The 15,175-nt window shown below is 38.0% G+C and overlaps 1 protein-coding gene across 2 annotated transcripts in view; it reads left to right on the forward strand.

Annotated features, from left to right (window-relative positions):
- Positions 1-15,175, forward strand: part of PAN3 (poly(A) specific ribonuclease subunit PAN3) — a 100,616-nt gene that overhangs the window by 61,590 nt on the left and 23,851 nt on the right. For both annotated transcript variants that reach the window (XM_067562922.1, XM_067562923.1), the window contains 6 exons: positions 8,219-8,466; positions 9,570-9,674; positions 10,939-10,996; positions 12,665-12,826; positions 13,147-13,263; positions 14,434-14,535. In XM_067562922.1, the coding sequence (XP_067419023.1) occupies positions 8,219-8,466; positions 9,570-9,674; positions 10,939-10,996; positions 12,665-12,826; positions 13,147-13,263; positions 14,434-14,535 (792 nt within the window). The remainder of the gene's footprint in view (positions 1-8,218; positions 8,467-9,569; positions 9,675-10,938; positions 10,997-12,664; positions 12,827-13,146; positions 13,264-14,433; positions 14,536-15,175) is intronic.

Genomic DNA, 15,175 nt, shown 5'->3' on the forward strand with positions numbered 1-15,175 from the left:
GTGGTGTATGTTATCTGGGGGAATAGAATACAACTTTCCAAAGGTACGTGAAGAATTTAAACATTGAAGAGTAAAAAGAATTCCTTATAGAGTTCAGAGAGGTATTATTAGGAGTACTGGAGGGACATTGAGCAGGAGTGTTTCAGGTGGGATGAGGAGATGTACTTGCAGTGATTTCTGTTAGACTTTGAAATAGTATCCCAAAGGAAATAGAGATGTCTCCATTGTTTTACTCACCAAACACTAAAGTGGATAACTCACTCTGTAGGGAGCAGTCCTACATTTATTTGCTCATCCCTTGAGGATGGACAAGAAGACGAAACAGATCTTCTTTAACTTTTGATTCTGAGATTTCCTTTGCAGTAAGTATAAATCAGAAACATATTTGAGATACGGCATTTGACAGAATTTGTTCCTAAAATGGTATAGATGTCCCTTGAAATCTGCATTTATTTACCCAATCTATCAACACTGGATGAAGAAAACCTGTCCAGCTGATTTTTAAGCAAAACCATTGAGAATGTAGTGACAGCCAAAATCAAATTTGTCAACTCCTTGGCTGCTTCACAACCAACCTCTGTACTGGGGTGCACCATGGAGACCGGACTAGTAGAGCTTCAAGATTACCTGCTCATGACAGTGGATACAGGCTGTATCTCAGCACCCATACTGCTTGATCTCTACAGCTTTCAGCATAGGTGCCGAAATGTAGTAACACAAAATGCTGCTGACTTGCTTACGTGCCGTAGCTAGAGATAACTGCTGAAGTACAATGGTTCCAGTTGTTTCCTCTCCAATGGGACCTAGAAAATGATGATGAGCAGTGCTATTCTTCATAAACTCTCTTCGGTAGAGTGCCACAAGAAAATATCCTAGACCAGCCTCCTTTTCAGTGTCTACATGAGACCACTTAGAATTGGTAATATGCCACAGACCCTGCTGCCTCCAGTATGTTCATGACACCCAGCTGTATAGCTTATTTCTAAAGACAACCAATGCCATCAAAAAGATGTCAGAGCATACAGGAGATCAGTAGCTGGGGAAGAACTCACTCTGGACAAGACCAAAGTGATGCTGATCAGAAAGGGATGGGCTTTTAAAAAATTAGCCAGGATGTTATCTTCACTTTTCATTGAAGGCTTGTCTCAACAGTTCATCAAAGTGGAGCAACACCTCATAGCCCTGTTTGACTCTTCACTAAACCTGGATTAACCATATAGAATCAATGGTAAAATTCCCCTTGTTTCACCTCTGGTTTGTTAAAATAATGTTGCTCAGGCAAGAATCTGACTAGTGATTGATGCATTTGTCACCTCCAGTGTAAATTCCTGCAATTTCCTCTTTCTGGGGCTGAAGGTGAAAACAATGTAGAGATTTCCAGCTCATGTAGAATGTAGCGCCGGGCTTCCAATGAACCAGGCCTCTGCCAATATCTCACCCCTGTGCTCCAATTCATCCACTGTTTCCCAATCTGGTTTTGTTGACCGTTCAAGACTCTGGATCTTCAAAACCATCAAATGGGTAAAGACCAGGACCTTGAATGGGCAATAGAACCAGGTTGAGTGCCAGTAGGGGGGAAGCAGTGCTGAAGTGCTCACAGTGGCCTGTTCCATTGAAATTGCATCTCCGTCCTTGACCCACCAAGACAAACTGAGCACCTCGGAGATTATGAAGCTTACAGAGCCCAAAACTAAGGGTATATCTACAGTGCACCCAGGAGATGTGACTGCAGTTTGCATAGGTGTACCTGAGTTGGCTTTGATTGAGTAACAGTAGCTGTGTAGCTGCAGGGGCGGTGGTACAACTTTGCCTCTGAGTACAGCCTTGCCAGGACCCTGGATACATAATTTATGCAGCTAGCCCATGCTGCCATCCATGGTGCAGCAGCTACACTGCTGTTGTCCCTTTTGATCTAGCTAGATCAAAGCTAGCTTGGTATGTTTACACAAGTTGCAGTGTGGGAGAGCAGGAGAACGTGTTCTCGGTTGAGGAGGTTTGACTGTGGACAGAGTTCTAAAAGGAGGTCAGACTAATCTCTTCTGACCACCTGTAGGGTATGATGCATTACCCTACTGTTTTGAGGGAGCTTTCCAACCATACCAGAACGGTACAGGTAAGGGAGAAGAAAGGAAAGAGAATATAATTACTTATATCCCAGGCAAAACCATCTCATAGCAGGAAAGGGAGAAGAGCAGAAGATTCTGTAAAGTTCACTAGGAACCTAGTGCATGCAGATCTAATTACCTTGGACATATTCAGCTACATTGGTAATGGGCACCATGGAAAACTCTCTAAGATTAAAAAAAAAAAAGTCTTCTGTATTTAAACCTCCTGCAGCAAAAAAACTCTTGCAAATTATTTTATTTTAAAACTTTTGCTACATTCAGTAATGTAATGCTCTGAACTAACCCAGTAATTTAGAATACCTGTGAAGCTTTTAACAGTTTATATTAATAAACTGTTTTTTGTTTGATCTCCAGAGAAAGAAGGTCAATGCCTCAATTGCTAGTGATATCACTAATGTTTTTCTTTAGTTTAGGCTGTGGGTGTGGTAGGTTTCAGTGTAAATTTGTGGACAAGAGGAAGAAAATTGTTGGAAAAATCTTTGTATGGTGCTTTAAAACAATTGCACCACATTTTAAAAGTTCACATGTGCTGTAGATTAGCTAAACTGAATCGACATTATTATAATGTACTAATTAAAGGTTGGATTGTACATCTATTGACTAGCAAGCTTCCATTGACTTCAAAGGGTGTAGGACCAAATCCCAAATGAGGAATACATTAAAACCAACATTTTTGTCCAGTTTATCCATATGAATCCTCAAAGTCAAGACAGCTTTGCTTTTAATTAAAATATTTAAATGCAAACAGTAGAGCTTTGAAACATTCATCCCAGGAATTGTCTGTGAGCCTGGACCAAGTGAATTATAATACAGAAAGGAAGATAGAGCAGACAATGAAATATTGATTTTTTTTCTTACTGTTGTGGTATAAATGTAGTCTTTTTATTAAAAAACAAAAGAAGCTTTGTGACAAGAATATTAATGGAGAAAATATCTGTCTTAATTTGAACTAAATTCAGTTAGCAATTCTTTGAAACTTGTACTATTACAAATATTAGATTTGACTAAGCAAGCCAGTAAAGACACACTTTTCATGGCCCTACCATGTAAAGTACTATATTTCTCCTGTCTTTTAATACTAAGCAGTTATGGGTGTGAGAGTTAACACTTGCAGAATTCCAGCTTTTTAATCAAGCACTTTGTATAAAAGTCAATGTTAAGTTTTAACAAATTTAAATGTTGTAATACCCATTTTTAGATTACTGTCAACAATTCAGCAATTTGTAAATATACTTCAGGTATGCTGGCTTTTCTTTGTTCACTTCTATCACTTCCTTTTTCTTCACTTACTAACTTGAAAATGTAGAACAATGTAAGAAGTGAAAGTTTAACAGTAACAGGGACTTCTTGATTTTATATGTGAATATTAATTCCCACCTCCTCAAGAAATGTATAGTTCCTACTTCTCCTCCAGTTCACAAATCCATAAGGAATTGGTGTGGGTACTTATAAATACTGGGAAAGTGATTTAGCAGCTGGAAATAAGGGGAAGGGCTAGCAGCATGTGACCAGTCAGCTCTTTGCAGACTTTCAGTGCAACGCTGGAAAGTTTGCAAATAGTTATTAGTCAATACATTCTGAAATCTTTCAGTCGCTAGGTCAGAGAGTATAGGTTATCAAAGCATACATTGATCATATTTCAAATGTAACTGATAAAGAAACAAGATAAGCTCTTTCTCACTTCTCACAGAAGACCTGATTGATGCATTTGAATATATTGTGCAAGAGGATAAGAACGGCTTATGACAGGCAGAGTTTCTGCCCCTGAGGATCAAAAAGCAGCTTGACAGCAGCTTCTTCAAAGCTCATATCTTGGTGTTCCTACTACCAGTTAATCACTCACATGGCTCAGACATTTAAACTCTCCCATTAGAAGAGCTGGAAATGGTGTTACTATTTTCTTACTATGGTCTGTGGCAGGTTTGTTTAAAGATCAAGGGTAGAATATGGTATTTATGCAGTAATGAAACCTTTAGGGCTAGATTGTGCAACCCCTAATGACATGGATGAGCGCTTACCCTGTAAATAGGTGTATTGAAGCCAATGGGTCTACTTATATGAACAGGAGCTCCACAATCTGTCTAATTGCTTATTCAGTTCCTTTATTGTTGCATTCAGTATCAGTCAGTGGAAAAAATATGCTAAACTTTACGATCACTGATTTGTGTATTTCATTGGTTTTTCTCCATTCCTCTTTCTGTACTACTCTCCCCCTTTTCTGTTTCTCTTTTCTTACCTCCACCTTTCCTTTCTTGCAGCAGCTCCCAATGTCTGCTTTCCCCAGTAAAAGTTATGCCATCCTCTTTTCCATTCCATTGTAATTAGCTGACATTTGTGTTTGAGCTGTTAATTTTAAAAAAAAATGAAGTTACTGACAACTGGAGAGTTACTGATTCAGACAATCTGCAAACTCACATTGACAGCATTGCATCAGTTGCATTGTTTACATTTGGAAGATTTTTTTTTTTTGTCCTACTGTGAAGGCTGGAAATGTTTTTAAAAAAATGAAAGTTCAGATGATGCAAAATCTGAATTTGCAATGCAAGCCACATAAATCCATCAAACATGCAGGATATTTGACATTCCTAGTCTACTGGAATCACTCACAGAACCAAGAGCAAGTCTCTTGCAAGAAGCAGGGCTGCTGTTTCAGCAGGGTAAAAAGAAACTTCTGATAAAAGACCGTTCCTATCTCCAACTGTTTCACTCAGTATGTGCATTGGCAAAATAGACGGCCACTTCATCAAGGGTGCTTGATATGAGAGAGTTTCTGTAGTGTAGTTTCCAGGCTGGATACTCTGACCACTAATTTATTCCTTCAAGCGGTTAGAAATTCTTCAAAAGGTACCCATACCCTGAAACCTAAGTGCAGTGCTGAACTTCATGTGCATTTGAAATTTTTATTAGTAAGCATAATTTGCAATGATGATATAATGATATTCCTCCTTTTTTTCTTGTTTCCCTTCCTTCCTCTCTCTTGCTATGATAAATGAACATAACTTTCTAAATTTTAGAGGTATTAATTTGACTGACATCAAATGGAAATATATTTTGTAAACACTGAGAAATGGATTAAACTATACCTATAACCACAGCTGGGTACATTGCTTGATAGGCCCCATGAGAATAGTTTTGAGAAACATTCAACAGATGTTCAATGCATACTTTTAACATAGACCCTGAACTATATTTAAACCCAAACCAACAAGATATACAGTACAATATAATTTTTTTTTTGCTATTTACAGATGTTCTATATTAAACTTCACCACATAAAGCAATCTAACATTGTTTCATTAAGTCAAGTGGTGGCTACTGTTTTTCCAACCTCTACAACTGCACACTTTATTAAATTAGTTCTTTTTCAATAAACTCTTCGAAGCAAATACTTTGGCAAAGTTTTAGATCACTCAATAATAAATGCTTTTAATTTATAAATAATTGTCAAACATAAAATAACTGAAATAGGATAGAAGAGACATACTCAAATCTTTCCCTGGTTAAAAGAATTGTGTAGTGGACATAAATTATATGAAAATCATTTTGATTTTTTAGGCCATTTAATTAGCTTTCCTTCTGTATTTAACTTGATATATTGCTTCCTATGAAATCATCTCCTTTCCACATTAAAGTGGGAGAAAATGGCAGAACCTTCATATCTCCTCGTCTGTTAAAATTAGTCTTTTAATACATTATGCAGTAATTGTTTAACCACTACTCAATCACTCTAGACTATTAGTGGATGCTTTTTTAATGGAGAAATCTTCCTTTTCTTTGCAGCATAAATATGGGATGTGTTAGCTTCATAGTATAACACCTTGTGCTGGAAGAGTTAATTGATTTGTATTTACAGCTAACACATTCTGGAACAAGATAGAACAGTTTAGGCAGGGTATATTTGTTGTTTCTGTTTTAAAATATTTAAAGGGCAAAAACCAGATCAAGATTCTGTGGAAGACTTCAGATATCTCCACTCAGGAATACTTCAAAGTATTAAATTTAGCCATTCTGATCAAGTCATACAGAAGTACCTATTTCTAATTTCCATTTTTGATTATACAAAAGAAAATATGTATTGCCACAATAAAGCAAGCTGACATGCCAGAAGTCTAACATAGCTCACATTGCATCCTTTTGTAATTATATGAATTCTAAGAACTATGAACAAGTAGACTTTACCTTAGCAATGGAGGAAAAAATGCCTAAGAAGACATATTAAAGATAAATATGATCTGGAATTTGGAAAAATCGCAAAATTGTTTCAGGGTTTGTATGAAAGATAGGAGGAATGTATATATTTTCTGAAGAACTCTTCCAGTTTTGATGGAGGGAAATAGACCTGCTAATTTATTAAGCATGTCTTTTGAGATGATTAAAATTCTTTGCTAGAACCAGAGCTAGAGTGCAAGTTTAGCAAATGGCTTTAATAGTACTATCAGAATACACTTGTTTCAGATTAAATTTTAGCTATTTTCAAAGCCTAAGAAAGTTTGCATTATTCCACAGTATAACATAATCTAAGATGAAAGACTAATGTGGTGAACGTCAAAAAAAAATTTATCAGAAAGTCACAAAAATTTACATTGATACCCATTAGCATATTTGGTAGTTATACAGAATTGAGACATTGACTACATTTTACATGGTAGAATCTATATTCACTTTTGTAGCTCATCATATTGATTGGTAAATATAGGTGGTACTATGGTGCAGTTTTGCAGAGAGAAATTTTAAGTCTGGAAAGGCTTACTTTAGTCATATTAGAAATGTTAAAGTTGTTACCTATGTGGAAAGCAGTGTGCCTAAACTGAGAAATGTTAAAGGGAACCCAATAATACCAGCCTTTCTTGCATTTAACCTGCTCACCCAGATGTATATGTCCTATCTGTAAATCCAGGGTTTTTTTTTCCTTATGAATGTGGTAGTTGGGAGCAATAGAATAAGCTTCTGAAAAAAAAATTTGTACGCTAACACTCCTATGAAAATGCAAATCTAATCTTGGATGAATTTTTTTAGATTCCTAATTAATTTAAAGATATTTGGGAACAGGGAATATTCATATGTCTTATAAGCTCTGTCTACAAGTTTCTTGAATGAGAAGTGGCTCAATAACTAAAGCGTGAATGTAACGTAGGGTGCCCCTGTCTGTTCCAGTTGCAGCACTAAATTGCTCATCAAACCTTAGATTCTAAAGTTGTTTATGGGACTTGGACATCCAGTGACCATGGATTTTAATGGGTATTGGGCATCCAGTTGCTTGGGCAGCTTTGAAAATCTCAGTCCAAATCTGTACTAGTTCTCCTCAATCTGGGAAGTGTTACCATATCCATATTTATTAGATTGATCTCCTGTTGATTGGAAGATTACTGTTTATATTTTGTGACCTGAGGAAAAGGAATAACTTTTCTTTAGGGAATTATTAATCATGATACTCATAAGCAGTCTGTAAATTATCATAAATCTAAATTTCTTATTACTGCCTTAAATTGAAAAGCTTTCCTGACAGTTTACTTGACTACCTTGTGTTTAAAAAAAAAAAAAAAAAAAAAAAAGGTAGTTTCAATATATATTGACACATTTTCATTCCCCATACTATCTGCACACAACTAAACCAGTTCTGCCCCTACAAGCATGCCAATAATTTGGTTATTCCTCTCTTTTTGCAAGGCTCCTCTGCTATAGTGCCATCTCCTTCTTGACTTATTGTATTCTGTGTGTCATCTTAACTCCTCCTCCTACATCTAGGCCACATGTTCCCCAGCCCCCCCACCACAACTGTCATCCTGTTCTCCTTTTAAAAGAAGCAAAGTCTCAGACTCTTTTGCGTCTGCCCCCTTCCCAGGAAAATGTATCTTCTCCAGCTGTACTGCTACTTTGTCCCCTTAATGCTTCATAAAGAAATAGAGGTGCTTATGCCTTTCTGCTCCCTGCCTTCCTGCAGAAGGAACCTGCAGCTTCCTGGCCCCTCTCACCTGCCAAAATTTCATTTCGCCCTGAGCAAGTAGAGGAGGTAGGTTTTTAAAGCCTTGGGTTAGTCTTTATGGTTCCACAAATCAAAAATTTGTTGAAGAAATTTTTCTTATCTTCTTAAGGAATGTCACTGTCTGCAGGATCTTCTCCTCTACACTCCCCTAAAATTACCCCTCACACGTCACCTGCTCCTAGAAGAAGAAGTCATACTCCAAACCCAGCAAATTATATGGTGCCTACTAGTGCCTCTACTCCTGTTACTAATGCTGTCTCCCAGCCTCCATCTACTGGCCAGGTGATTCAGAAGGAAACTGTGGGTGGAACAACATATTTCTACACTGATACAACTCCAGCCCCTCTCACAGGAATGGTATGTTTGGTTTTGATAACCTCATAGGGTCAATAAAGTTATCTTACCTTTTTCATAAAGTGAAGATGTTTGAGTGATGTTTCATCTTGCTACTAATTTGTATTCTTTTGAAAATTGGTACAGAAGCTGTTACCTGGACACTTTCTCTTGCCAAAACTTAATTTTGAGTGGTATTACTCAAGTGATGTGAAAGCAATGTGGGGCAGTTTTTTTCCTTCTTGTTTCTGAACAGGTTGGTTTAAAAAAAAAATCACCACTGGGACTCCTCAAAAATTGAAATTAGGAGTAGGTTACTGAGTTATCATGCAGATGTAAAATTCTGTGATGATGTATGGGGTAGTCACATAAGCCTCTAAATAGTTGCATAGTATGGGTAATATTCAAATGGCAAACTAGAACTTAGAATTTTGTGCAGAATTCTAGTAAAAAGAGGGAAATTCTAGAGAGAAAGTGTTCTGATGACAACTCAGAATTATGCTTCTTTACATCACACTGAGTCTGGTCTGTTGTGTGTACACAAGACTTCTTGATGAAATTTCTATTTTATAAACATTAGTTAAGTAGAGGAATTATAAAGAAAGATGGTAGGAAAAACCCATGGATAATTAAAAGGGCAATGTCAACTCAAAAATTACATTGTAAAACTTATAGGTCAGCTATTCAGACAAGTAACACCTAAGGTTACTATAACTGAAAAAGATAAGGGAAAACGTTTCTCTGTTTTGCTTGTTTCTGTTTGTATGCAGTTTTTCACACAACAGCAGGAAGAAAGCGTTTTTTAAAAAAAGATTGTTAAACTACAAGGATAATTGCCTTTAATTTCTGCAAGATTAAGAGAAACTTGCATTTACAGATGGGGAAGAAGGGCAGTTAACGTTATACGGTTTAAAAATAATCTAAAGTTACATTGGTTGTGAACGTCACATTAGAAAATTATAGTGAATTCAGAAAGTATATTCATAGCTCACGTATCATTTTGAGGATTTAGTTAAGTCAGCAGGTCAAAAAATGCTCAGAATAAAAGCATATCCAAATTAGATACATTTTCCAAATTCTAAAGGAAAGAAGTCTTAAATAATCTCTTATTTCTTTCCCCGTCTTAGGTGTTTCCAAACTATCACCTTTACCCTCCCACTGCACCTCATGTTGCTTATATGCAGCCAAAAGCAAATGCACCTTCCTTCTTCATGGCAGATGAACTCAGACAGGTAAGCTGTCATAGTGTTGAAGTAGATATGATTCAGATATCGTTATATATTCATAAAAAAAGTTGGACAACCACAAACAATAAAAGAGAAATAGGCACATTAAAACCACTGAGACAGTTCTCTCCATTCCAGACTTAATGTAATCGCGTGACCAAAAGAGAGGTACCACAGAAAACAAAATTATACAAACAAAAGTACTTGTAACTGTAATACCTTCTGCATGCCATATGTTTTTATCAAGACCATTTTACTTGAAGAGAAATGTATTATTGTAAACCTTTTGGAATTTCTGTACTTGCATAACATTTTGTGAGGTATTGGGATTTTAGTTTGTTTGTTTGGAATACAACTAACTGAAATGGAAGTACAGGAGAACCTCAGAGTTATGAACACCAGAGTTATGAACTGACTAGTCAACCACACACTTCATTTGGAGCCAGAAGTATGCAATCAGACAGCATCAGACCGGGGGAGGGGAAGAAGCAAATACAATACAGCACTGTGTTAAATGTAAACTGTTTGTTTAAAAAAAAAAAAAAAAAAAAAGAGAGAGAGAGAGAGAGAGAAAGCATTTTCTTCTGCATAGTAAAGTTTCAAAGCTGTATTAAGTCAATGTTCAGTTGTAAATTTTTGAAAGAACCACCATAATGTTTTGTTCAGAGTTACGAATGTTTCAGAGTTAAGAACAGCCTCTGTTCCTGAGGTGTTTGTAACTCTGAAGTTTACTTGTATATTCAGGAAAACGTTCACTTGTGTGGATTTTTTTCTACAGAGTATGATGTTCTATTTCTTTGGTATATTTAAGTGTAATATGAAGTTGGGTGTGAAGTTAACTGTCTCAGCGTTTTTGGCATATCTGCTAGTCTTCTGGGGAGGATACTGAGCACCCCTCGAGTTGCTTTGACCTGCTATGGCGTCTCTCAATATCATGCCCTTGTTGCCAACGCCTGCCTTGTTCATGCTCCTTTTACAGCTCCTTTCTTCCACACAACACTTCCTTTAAAATAGTCTCCATTGTAACCTCTTTCTGATGAGAAGCAGTAGTCCTGAGGTAGCCTTCCTTTTGTGCAGGTTCTACCTGGGGGAAGATTCCATAGATTCATATCCTAACTTTTTCAGGCTGGTAATGTGAGTTCTCCTAAAAAGTCAACTAGCTATTCCATTATAGAAATGTGACCCTTCATAGGTATTATCCTGTCAATTTAGCAAAGATGATCAACTAAATTATGTTCTGTACTGTAAGGCTACATAATTTGTTCCTCAGGAGCTGATCAACAGACATTTAATAACAATGGCTCAGATTGATCAAGCAGATATTCCTGGTAAGTAACTAGAAAGTCACAGTCATAATTGTCTGTGGTTATTTTAAGCTAAGTCTTGCTTGCTCTCACAACCGCATAGAACTACTAATTTTGTTAAAAGTAAATATACATTACCAGCATGTTTTAGCAAAACTGTTCCTGAATTTAATTTTTCATGAAGTGTAAGACTTGGTCTGATTATACTAGAGCTGTTAATAACAGATGTCAGTGTTTTAATACTTTGCCCCTTCAAAGCCCTTTACAAACACGAGGTCTCTACTGTTCACTGTTTCTTCTGCATATTTTCTTTTCCATATTTTAAAATTCTTTAGCTGACCTAAGTCTGGTTTTCTGTTTAACATCATTTATATGGGCTTAAAAAGTAAGCAGTTCTTAACTTGATTGAGCAGATTTCACTTTTAGATCCTGTCCGCAATCCACATTGTAACTGATTTTTGTATCCAGTTAGTGGCATGATTGGATCTAAGCACGGTTTGCTTTCACACATTCTATTGGGTGACTACAGCAGCTAAGACCTACATTTTCAAAAGTGAATATGTATACAAATCATCAGGAGAAGGACTTTTAAACCCATCAACTTGACTATATTTCTCGGTGTCAGCTTTGGGTATTGCAGGTATGTCTACACTTAAAATGCTACAGCGGCACAGCTGCAACACTTCAGTGTAGACACTACCTATGCCGACGGGAGGGGTTCTTCAGCAATCACACACTAAGTCTCCATATACACAAACCCTTGGTAAATGTGGATTTATGTTTAGAAGAATTTATTTTTCTAAGACTGTGTCTAGACTAGTAAGCTAGGTTGTGTTTTTTTTAAATGTTAGGTAACATGATTTTAGGCAAGATTTTGCACCTAGTGTAGACTGGGGAAGTTGTGTTTTAAAAATGCAGTTGCTTTTTGTGGTCAATCTTTTGGAGAACTTATCATTGACTGCAGTGAGCTAACGTGGCTTTTATACAGTTTGCCCTGTCTCGGTGCAAAGTTCTGACTAAAATCCAAGTGTTAGCAGATTAAATTACACATTTTAAAATACAGCCTAGCTTTGTAGTCTAGACTATCCTCCTAAATGTTTTATAATCTGTCCAGTTCCCCCCACTCTCCAAACAAAATAGTGTATTCGTTCTGAACACCGACAGTGTCTGTCTTTGCTATTCTCTGCTGCTCTCATAAAGAAATTAAAGAGTTGACTGGGGTCTTGATATTCATGGGAGGCCTGTGTGGATGCTGGGGATCATCCGTGTTCTTTCATATCTTCATCCTCAGTAGCTGCAAGACAGAGTAAATTTTCTTTGCCAGAAGATGGTGGCAATTTGGGCAGCTGCCAATATACTGCTCCCCACTATTTATGGATGAGTTGGTTTAATGTTAGAATGAAGCTGGTACTTCATGGCACACAATGTTTTTACTTCTCTTGTTTACTTTTAGTATGGCAAGACTATTTTTTGGATAACAGATATATCTGTTATCCAGAAATATCTGACAGGAAACTCTGCTTGTGCCAAAGATAGAATTATGAGCTTTAACTTTTTTGTTGCATGTATCTGAGACACAACACAAAGTATTGTTTGACATCTTAATATCTTGAAGTCAAATTTTCTTTACTACTGTAATATTGATTTTACAAATGCAATTAGTGTCTAATATATTTTTATAAACTGCTTTAGCAGTCCCTACAGAAGTTGACAGCTACCACAGCCTTTTCCCTTTAGAACCACTGCCACCACCCAATCGGATTCAGAAAACAAGCAACTTTGGGTACATTACATCATGCTACAAAGCTGTAAATAGCAAAGATGACCTGCCATATTGCCTTCGGAGGATACATGGTGAGGGAAATCATAAGTTGTCATCTTTTTAAACTTCAATGCTACCTATACTTAAGCCTAAAACATTTGCAGTTCTATAATACTACTCATAAATCTTAAATTGGCTTTGAAATGAATCATTCTGTTGGAATAAGAGAGCAGAGTTTGGCCTAGATAACAGTCCATAGTGTTGGAAATGAGCAAGCAAAGTTTTATACTGGTGTGCCTCTGTTGGTGGCAGCTCAGTACTTTCAGAACTGATACCAAAGTTTAAAAAAAAAATCTAATCCAGAAATCTCTGAAAATGTAATTAAACTGTATGGATTTTATTCCCTTCTCAGGTTTTCGTCTTGTTAACACAAAGTGCATGGTATTGGTTGACATGTGGAAAAAAATTCAACATTCAAATATTGTAACTCTGCGTGAAGTATTTACCACAAAAGCATTTGGAGAACATTGTAAGTTTCCTGGAATTGAACTGTTGAGGTAACTTTGAGAATATGAGGGCAGTGGTTCTCAATCTCTGGGCTGAGGACCCATTATAAACCTTGATGGCCTGTCATGACCAAGGTCCCCCAAGATTCCCCCAGACCCAATGACAAACCCCCTGCACCGAGGTCCCCTGGGGGGAGTGGCGACTTAGAGCTAAGACTCCAGATGCTCCAGCCAGATGTGAACATCTGGCCAATCCCCGCAATGCAACTGGATGAGTGGCAGTGAGCTGACAGCTCCAAAAAGAAGCCCCCCCCAGTCCATGGGGTCAGAGGACAAACAGTGGGAGAGGGATTTGGGAACTGGGGGGTGTAATGAAGAAGGGATTGGGAGTTTGGGCGGGCTGGAAAAGGAATTGGGGGGGTAGAGGGGTGTGGGGGTGCACTGATGGGGAGAGGGAGGATATGAGGGCGGAGGGGGCACGGGGAACACAGCCCCAACACATGACCCATGGGGCGTAAAGGGGCGTGGGGATATGATGTCTTTGGGATAAAGTATGGGGGTGGGGGAAGAAGTTGGAGACTGATGATGCAGTGGGGGAAACTCTGGGGAACTGGGGGCCATGATGGGTGGTATGATGGGGGAGTCGCCTGGTTGTGGGGGGAGGGATACATCTGGGTGGCAGGATGGGGTATGGAAGACAGGGAGTCACCTTCCTGTGGGGTGAAGAGTACATCAAAGGGCCAGTAGTTACCAGAGAATGTGACACCAGCTGCTTCTTAATAGCTCATGTCTTGTAGAGCTGGCTGGGCTCAGCTCTCTACTCAGGGCATTGAGATATCTGGAGCCACAGCACCTGTTGGGTTTGGCCTGGATCCCCTGTTGGGGGGGAGTCAGCCAGGACAAACTTGTGTGTGTGTCGTTGTGACCTGGATTATGGAGTGGCAGCAACCACTCACTTAATTTGGTCCAGCTTGCCCCCCATCATCCTGTCAGGAAGGCAGCCGGGCCAAACGTGAGCAGCGTTGCAGCCCTGTGTAGCAGATCACAACATGCAGAATGAGGAGTTGAGTTCAGCCAGCGCTGCGGCCCTTTGATGAATTCTAGAAACCTAGTTTTGGGTCATGAGCTACGGCTGAGAAACCCTGGATTAGAGTTAATAATTGCTGTCATTTATACATCTTTTTATTTTTAAGCTCTTGTGTTTGCGTATGATTTTCATGCTGGAGGAGAGACTATGATGAGCAGACACTTTAATGACCCTAGTGCTGATGCCTATTTCACTAAAAGGAAGTGGGGTAAGGAAAATGCATTCAATTGTCACTTTAGAAATCACTTCAGATAGCTGAGGTGTACAGTTGTTTGGGCAGAAATAGGTAAATTCAGCTTCATAATTTTTCACTTAGTCAGATATTAGTTACAATGTAAATTCCGCAGAATGAGGGTCTTTCCTTCTCTTTTCCTAGTTTATTTGTAAAGTTCCTAGCACACTGTGAGTGTTATATGAAAATAAATGTGTGGGAAGTATTTTAAATAATAGGTTGAACCAGTTGAACAATGATTATTTTCCTAATTTCATAGAACTTCTGACTTTACATCAGCAAAAATGGAAGAAAATACACAAGAAACTTGAGTAAGGAGGCTACAAATACTTTTTGTCATTGTGATTTACTAGATTGAACATGGGACTGGGAGTCAGGCTCTCCTGAGCTCTAATCCCAACTCTGTCATTGGGTGGCATTTGGCAAGTCACTTACCAGTGGGTTATTCAAAGGCACAAACAACAGGTGTTTAAGTGCCATCTAAAGTCATTGTGCCATTTGTGTCTTTGAAAATCTCTTTCAATCTCTGTATTTGAGGGGTCCCCATTGGTAAAATGGGGATTCCTACTTGTTCACAAAGGTGTTATGAGGACTAATGTTTGCACGTTGCTTGAAA

The sequence above is a fragment of the Emydura macquarii genome, unplaced genomic scaffold (genome assembly GCF_026122565.2).
Source record: "Emydura macquarii macquarii isolate MOO-44397 ecotype Brisbane River unplaced genomic scaffold, CSIRO-AGI_Emac_v2 contig_2473, whole genome shotgun sequence".
Classification (NCBI taxonomy): Eukaryota; Metazoa; Chordata; order Testudines; family Chelidae; genus Emydura; species Emydura macquarii.